This window comes from Nuphar pumila, chromosome 1 (assembly GCF_984573655.1).
Source record: "Nuphar pumila chromosome 1, dmNupPumi1.hap1.1, whole genome shotgun sequence".
Classification (NCBI taxonomy): Eukaryota; Viridiplantae; Streptophyta; class Magnoliopsida; order Nymphaeales; family Nymphaeaceae; genus Nuphar; species Nuphar pumila.
The window spans coordinates 179233997-179243020 of NC_143249.1; the positions used below are offsets into that span (position 1 = coordinate 179233997).

General features: G+C 37.2%; 1 protein-coding gene across 1 annotated transcript; it reads right to left on the reverse strand.

Moving 5' to 3' along the window:
* Positions 1-1398: 1398 nt before the first annotated feature.
* On the reverse strand, positions 1399-6693 carry LOC149851468 (uncharacterized). The gene is made up of 8 exons (XM_090000822.1): positions 6268-6693; positions 5849-6011; positions 4593-4793; positions 4237-4482; positions 2520-2670; positions 2373-2441; positions 1983-2151; positions 1399-1907 (listed from the first exon to the last, which is right to left on the reverse strand). Exons 1-8 carry the CDS (start codon positions 6659-6661, stop codon positions 1549-1551), a joined length of 1752 nt encoding a protein of 583 aa, XP_089856948.1. The 5' UTR covers positions 6662-6693; the 3' UTR covers positions 1399-1548.
* Positions 6694-9024: the final 2331 nt, after the last annotated feature.

Sequence of the window (9024 nt, forward strand, 5' to 3'; positions counted from 1 at the left end):
AAAAAGAACGCATAAAAAACAAAGGTAGGAGAACATTCACAAATATAGTATTTGCAAGTATCAAAAAAAATTGCGAGTATCAAAAAAAATGTGTGAACCTCCTTTTTATTAAAATGGCATAAAAGGGACAGGTAGGAGGAGGACATTTGGAAATGTGTGAAGACATTTACAAATGTGAGAGTATTTAGTTAAAGAAGTTTGACAAGTTTTGAAAACCTTCACAATTCATGATTGCAAATATCCCCAAAATGTGTTAACCTCTTTTTTACTAAAATGGCATAAAGAACACAAGCAAAAATAAGTTTACAAATGTGTAAAAATAAGTTTACAAATGTGTAAAGATATTCACGAATGTAAGAATATTTAGTTACAAGTTCAAGATATTCACAAATGTAAAAATATTTAGTTAAAAGTTCACACATTTTAAAGACCTTACTGTATTTGCCAATGTCGTTAAGCTTGTGGGATGGTGCCTTTATGCATTTTTCACGCATTTGAGAATATTTACAACAATGGGTTGCAAACACTGTGTTATATTTGAGGAGGAACAAAAATGTCCTAAAAAGTATTGAATTGAAATTTTGGCCATGAGGGAATTTCGGCAAATTATGAAGCTTTTTCTGAAGAACGCCATTTTGTAATAACAGGATGGTCATGTTAAGTTAAGAATATTCTCTTTAAGAGGGAGGCTCGTGACTCATGAGTCACGACCCTTTAAAAACTTACATTATTAACCTTTAAGAGGAGTTTGGCTGGGCCACTTATCCAGACACGAAGCTTGAATAAGCTAGGGAATCTCATTGTTCGGATGTTGCACACTACAACTTAACTTAGGTTCCCATCTGGAGCTAAATCCCAGCCTGACTATCAAAAATAACAATAACAACAATGATATGATAATAATATTTCTTCAATTTATGTTGGTCATCCAATCTCCAACCCCAAAGCACCCTCCATCTTTATGATTAGATGAGATGTTGCATTTAAATTACAATACAATGTCTAGATTTATCCCATTTTACCATATGACAGCATCCAAAGATTTGAGATGGCCCTTTCTTTTGCCTTCGTGAGGAACCCAAGTGAGATTTCAGATTCTTTCCAATTCCTCACAATCACAGAATATCTCGATTTATCCCACTTTTTCATACATGTGAGAGTATGCAAAGACCAGACACGGCAACCTTTTGCCTAACCACGAAAATATTAAGTGTGGTAAGTTGGGAGGAATGAGACTATGGAAGTGAGACTTCACGGCTTCCCAGTTACTGACAATCAAGTGCTGGCAAATTAAATATCTAGATATTTGCTTCTGGCATTGAGCAAGCAACATCACATTTCCTAATAGCAAGTCAGTCCAGTCGGCTGTATCAATGACAAGAAATACAAAGAAACACAAAAACCCGAAGCACCGCTATTTTCAAATGCTACTCTTCTGGAGTAAGATACAAGATTAAAACAAGTAAACACAATTTTATCAGTCCAATATTGAAACGCCAACCAGGTAAAAAATAAATAAACAAAACAATGAGCTGGTACTGAGAAGGGCTAAGCGCATTTGGAATTCTTACAGTTTGTGGAGACAACTTTTACAACATCCTTCCTATACATGCAGAAGGACAAGAGATGACTCTCATCGAACTTGCCAGAATCAGTTAAAAGAACACCATATGCCAGTAACCTCCGAACATCCCGTGAAATAGGTGACTGCCAAGTGGCATCCCACCAGGCAGAAGGGAGAAGAGGTGTGAAAGCACATTGGTCAGTCTGGTTCCAACAACTCAGTGGGCCTGCAAATCTGTTCCATGCGTGCCCCCAGCCCACCTGCCTGGACAAACCATCCTCCAAAAGGTTGCCGTGGAAGCTGCTGAAGAATGAAAAACTAGGGTCTGCAGAGACATATTCATCTGCAAGAGATTTTTGAATATCATTACCAAATTCTAGAGATATGCCTGTAGGATAGGCAAATTTTAAGATTGTACCGAGCTGGCGTGCTGCAGCAAGTGCTGAAAGCAATTGTGCATATGTAGTTCCAACACGCCTATGAGCACCAGATATGACAGCATATTTTGCCCGAGATGCCAGAAAGAAGTCCACAAATGCTACCCACCTAGGCATTGGGCCCCAATCTTTCCTTCTAAACTCTAATAGCTGAAAGCAAAGCAGCTAGGCTTAAGTTTTATTGTTGTTGCAAATGTAGGAAGAATGGAAAGCATGTGAACCCATGTTTCCATCAGCAAATGAAAGAATTTTCTTGCAAGCAATGTGAAATCAGCTTTGTACATCATCCTGATGTTTTATAGAGATGGCTCTAAAACACTGAATAGACCAGATCATCGTAAATCACCATACGAAAATCCAAATCATACCACCTGGTCTCCTGCGTCAATGGTACCACTGGTAATGTTTCCTTTGAACATTTTGTAATCAAAATAAAGCACCTGTATAAAAGAAGAGACAACATAACCACCCTCGGTATTTTAGAAATGGTGAAGAAATCCTGTGAAACACCACCAAACCTCTGCAAATTCAATCAAGCTTCGCTTAATCAACTCAACGACTGAAGGTGTATCTGAGACCAATGCCAGCCTAGGCTTCACAATATGATGCTGGTACCTTTGCAAGGCCTTTCTTATGCAGTGCAAGGATGATTGAATTGCCCTCACAGATCTGCAGAAACTCAGAGAACTAGATCTTAAAAGCTGTAGTCAATATTACAAACTTGCTCAACTTGCTAAATGATGCACATATATACTATCAACTATGCCCAGTACCCGGCAGAACCTACACGCAGTTGCACATAGATGATACATTCATTCAAGAATGCAATGGAGGTGTACGTAGCACAAGGGAAATGGGGAAGAAGATGGGGGTTGAGTGCTTGGGAAGCAAGGGAGAAGGAATAGCACTTTGGGGTGAGAGAGAAGAGAGGTTGGGCTAGTTGGGTTGGTTGGGTGAGTGGTTTGAGAGGTTAGGGAGAGGCTGGGGATGGATAAGTGAGAATCTTAAGAGGTTAGGGATGCTAACCACCTAAGCTTAACCCTTTTAGAGTAGGGCATACTCCCAAAGAGAATTCACAAGTGAATGTTCTCCAAATTGCATTAAGCAATCAAGATACATGAAATTATGAGCCAAGAGGCTTAGGCTGGACCTTATATAGGCCACACCCCACCTAACTATCCCCATTACATATGTTTATTACATTTATGCCATCCCAAACCCAAGTGAGTACAAAAATCCAAAAATGATATGCCATGCCGCCCAATGTAGAGCCCAAGTAGGCTAGCCGGCTAGGTGTGGGTGCATGTATCGATAGGGAACCAATTGTCAACAGAGATCAACATCAGTATTTAAAGGACAAATCGCAAATGCCCAAAACATGATTACACAGCTTCATAAATAACCATATATGTCGTGCATAATATATTTCTCAATGGAACTCCAGAGGAACTACATTAAATTATCCTAGACGAGTTGTTTCTAATTGATGAACCAGATAACAAACAAAATAAAGTAAATCCATGCAAGAAATTACCATGGGACACATCCACTGGGTTGTGTGGCTCTTCCTGCATTAGTAGAGGCCAATGCATGGAGAAAAAAGGTGAGTTTTCCATATGCAAGATTGATGCATTTTACCAATCTATATGAGCATGATGTATCATGTGAGTTTCTGGGTTATTAAAAACTAGAAAAAAATAAAAATAGACTTCTATAGAAGTAACTTCTAGAGAGAAATTAGCCTCATTGGCTGATGTCCAACAACTAAATAGTGAAACACTACCAACAAACATCATTTACACCAATTAAGAAACAAACAGCGAAAAGCATGTAAAAAGTAGCTTAAGAAACCACAAATTAGCAAAAAGAGAAGTGACCAAAAGAACAAACACAAACCTTCAACTTCAATGGTGAAATTAGCAGAGCAACATATTTATCTGACTAATCAGTAGCTGAACATTTCTCCGCCATAAAATGATTAAGAAAGAAATTTGTAAAATAGATGATGTACAAACAATCCACAAAGATTAATTCTTCAACATTCAGAAAAGGGCAATATATCATAGAGCCAATAAAAAGAGTGGGAACAGATGTTTGAAAGATGGTGCTACAACATGACATTTCAGAAAGTCAAGCTTCTCATTGTTGAATCCCACTCATTCCAGCATGTATCCATGTTTACTTAAACAGCAAATCCAGAAACACATGATGGATGAAAATCAGTCTTCCAAATACCTATTCCCAAGCATGCGCATGTGCAATGAAATGTCAGGATCGTCTCCACCCCTAAGGACCCAGTTAACAGCTTCTTGCACAACTTGTGAAGGAGAAACAATAACTTGCATCAATTCCCCAAATACATTCGGTCTGTTCTGTAGATTCTCAGTGTTGCCAAGAACAGTAGAAGCTGCATTCCGCATACCAGAATGTATATTCTTCAAGAAAAACTGAACTCCAACAGCATCTTTTGTACCTTGGAACCTGCCATGTAATTATTTGGAAAATAATCTCACTGACCAGTTTGCTTGCAAAATCATTACAAACAATTTGTTACATATTGGATCAGATTAAACTTGGAAAATCAAGCTAACCATATTATGGGTTCCTTCCATTCTCTCCAATCACTGCAAAGGACATTGGTATCTGCTGGACTCTCAAAATTATCAATTCTCATAACTAGATGCCGTTGATGCTTAAGAACACATTTGTTCTGCCTCCATAGATGCTTAACTTCACTTAAAGTAAATGAAAGATTGGTGTAAGTTATGTAATCTCCAAATGGAAATTTACCCCTGCAGTTCAACAGGAGGATCACATTAATAGGAGGATGAAAATAAACATTCGTGAGTGCCACTATTACTAGAATGAGGTAAGAATACTACTAGTAAGATACTCCCTCTAAGGATCCTAGTGAGAAACTGGAACATTTTCCATAGTTTCCTAAAAAGGAAATTTTCAACAAAAGCAGGAAAAAGTATGATTTCACAAACTAAATTCCCCACGAAAATATCATGAACATGTTACAGTACCATCATGATACTTCAATAATTGTGATAAATTGAACTTATCGTGAAAAAAGAGCATTTGGAGAACGTGGATCCGGAAGGCAAGTCTTCTAAAAGTTTTTCAAATTTAACAAGATTTTAGCATGATAATCCAATTCATCACTAACACTGGTGAACCTCCTTACTCGCACACTTCTTTTTCAGTTGTTCTCTAGTATTCTTAGTTAAATTTCAAATGGCCACCAATTTTAGTCAAAATTTATATATCCAACAAAGTTTTCCCATCTTTCACATACCTCCCCCTCCCCCTCGACCCCCCCGCCCCTCCCGCAAAAAAAAAACACAAATAAAACTTTTATGTCGAGAACTTAAATGTTCTAAGCATGCTTTTGCTCTAGTAATATTCGACGCTTGAGAATAACAAATATGTGGTATGTCTTTAAAAAAGTGTATTGAGCACAAGAAAAGATTATACATATGTTTAGTATGGTAATTTAAATTCAGAAATTAACATTAACCTAGGTTATTAAACCAAGTGTGGTGTGGCAGAGAAATGGGGGTATTTCCTTGAAGGTGACAAACGTTCGAGGCCTTTTTGAAAATTGTAAGAACTTGGTTGCATATATTAATTAAAATCAAATCTTTGGTGGGCATTAGAAAAATACATATTATTCTTCAAATTGCGTTTACAAACATATTTAAAGATGCCATAACCACTTGATCATCAATTCAGCATGACCACACTACAAAGATATCAAGTTCTGCAACATTGATCAAGTAAATCAAAGTAGCTTCGAGGCAGATAAGGAAAACACACAGCTTAGAAGAGAAGATGCAAATGCCTGGTCTGTCCAATGATCAAGGATCGATTCAACAACAAACTCAACGCCGAGGCCGACAAAATCTTGTACATTTCGTTGCCAAATCCGGCTTCGGATGCCTTCCCTAGTACAAAACCATGCCTGCAAAACTCTTCTGGAGGAAGATCCCGGACTCTAGGAGCTCCTGGCATATACAATGAACAAGTAAACGCCTCAAACTTATACATAGTTCGAACCAGGGCTTCATAATCCTATACTTTTACATAAAATTAGAATGCTGAACTAAAATCCATTGTCAAAACTCATTCAATCCGATGCCAACTTCAAATCAATGAATCAATTAGCTCGCTAAATCGAGATTGGAGTATCTTCGGCACGAAATTTACGGAATCGGCTCGAAAACGGAAAGAATCAACAACATAGAGCGCAATAAACCGTACCGTTTAGGGAAAAATGGTCTCTGATCATCCTCCTAATCCTAAGGCTCTCCTTCCCCGATCCGCTCTCGAACTCCGCCCCCATTTCCTCCACCGTCGCGCAAGACGCTGGCTCCGCCGTCGATCGAGGGGCCTCTGCCGCCTCCGGGGTGGTATCCAGCAGGAGCTCCGGCGGACTCCGGGGAACCTCTCCGCCGAACCGATTTTCCGGGAGACCCTCCGGCACGTCTCGGCCGACCAATCTCAGGAAGAGGAGGAAGAGACCTGAAACGACGAAGATCGCCCAGAAGATCCGCACGGGACGGAACCGGTTGCCGGAGGACCGCCGCTTCCGGCCGCCATGGTGCCTCATTCCGGCCGACGACTGCGATGAAAAGAACGGCCAAAGGTTTCGCATTGCGAGGATGTTGATCCACCGACCTTAGCGACGATGAGAAACCAGAGAGGGTTTAAGCAATAATGATTCATGGAAACTACGTCACAGTGACGCGACACTTTCGGGTGACTGCCATCATTGACACGATTCTGACTCATGCGCAGGTGTTCTTTTAATATTTTTAAATTTTATTTTTATGTTTTAAATAATATTCCCATACAATTATTGATTTAAAAATGAAAAATGCATCCGATTTTTAGAAAATTTAAGAATGCACGTGTCAAACTCGAGTCACGAATCGAGTGGTATCCATACTTTTGTGGTGCAGAAGGGAAACGGTTTTTTCTGTATTCCAAGAATCCATGTTGAGTTCAAATGGATCTCGGATATCCAATTGGAACACATTTTTGGGATTAGACCTTTGTGGTTATGGTTTGAATCCGTGCCCCTCTCAAATATGTATTCAGATCCACATCAAATCCATATCTTCTTCCCAATGCGCCAACCATATAGAGCTACAAATGAATAGGATAGGAGTATGTATTCCAAGAATCCATGTTGAGTCCAAATGGATCTTAGATATCCAATTGTAACACATTTTTTGGATTAGATTTTTTACGGTCATGGTTTGAATCCGTACCTCCTCCCAAATCTGTACTTAGATCCACATCAAATCCACATCTTCTTCCCAATGTGTCGACCATAGAGCTAAAAATGAATAGGATAGGAGTTGGATCCCACCTAGTCTGAATATGAATCCATTTTTTTTGTTGGTATGAATTGGAGTCTGAATCTAAATGAGATCTGGTGATCTAAGATTCAATCTTAATCCTAAATACATGGTGACACAGTGACATTCATAAAGAAAAAAATTTGTCTGTGTATGTAATATGTGCAAATGGATCAAGTTAGATCCAGATCTTATTATATACTAAAAATTGGGTCTGATCTCTTGTTGTATGGGCAATCACGTATTAGGCCCTGTTTAGAATCTCGAAGTATAGAATCCACAAATTCAGTGGATTCAGTACTTCTCAACTGCTTGCTTGGGAGCACCATAAAAATTTAGTTAAAGCACTTACCAAATCTAATTTGAAGTTGTTTGGGAGGATGCGTGGATTTCATAGTTGCCTCTTCAAGTATCAGTTTCCAAACGTATATGAGAATATGATAACTCTAAAAAAAATATGGAATATTAAAAAAACAGAATAACAAAAAAAATGTCAAACAAAAAACAAAAAAGTTAAATAAAAAAATAAAATATCAAGAAAGTAAAAAACAATATATATATATAACAAAAAAAAAATTAAAATGAAATCTCAAAAAAACACAATGCAGAAAAACAAAAAAATATATAAAACAAAAAACAGAAAAAAAAATAGATTTTAAAAAATAGAATATCAAAAAATACAAAACAGAAAATAAAAATAGATGTTTTTCTATAAATAGCCGATAAAAACATAAATATCGTGTCTAAAACACAATATTTATGTTTCTAATGAAAAATCGTGAAAATCTTAAAATTATCGCTAGAAAATACCATTTTTAACTTTTCAGTAATTTGTTGCGATATTTTTTGTGAGGGTTTCATATTAATAATATACTTGAAATGACTAGAAAAAACTATCATGTTCTTGAGAAAATAAATATTTTGAAAATAAATAATATATATATATATATATTTATTTATATTTATAGGGTTAAAGTTTGCTATAAACGTTTGTATAGATGAGAGACTTAGCAAACTTTTGTTTTATTTATTTATTTATTTATTTGTTTATTAATCAACCGTAGTTTCACACAAAATAGTACCCTCATGCTATGTCACAAATAAGAGTTATGTTTCAACAGCGGCTATATGCGTCATTAAAAATGGGGAGAATGCCTTCTTATTTTGCTCTTTTATATTGAAAAAAAGAACTCAGTTTTTCGACAAAGAAAGCTGGTGTTAGGCAGACCCCTACCAAATTTACAACCCTATATCATTGGGATTTGAAATTGCAACGGCTCAACAGAAGGTGATTTGCACTAACTGCTCCTGCCAAACAAGCGGAGAGCCTGTGGCCGAACTGGTTTCCTTGTGTACCCCTCTCTGTTTTTCTACGTTTTTTTTTTCTCAATACGAAAGTGCCAAAGGAGGAGGCATTCTCCCATTTTTTTTTTGGAAAATAAGACATGAGGACAAGAAAACTTTTAATCAATAAGAAACTATGTTTTTGATATTTTAATGTTAAACAATGCATTTTAATGAAATAAATTTTTAAAACAATACGATGTGCTGATGGATCAGATTAGATTTACATCAGAATATACTAAAACACTGGTCTGAATCCATAAACTCATATATGACACAGGGTCTGAATTTGAAACACTGATCAGATTGT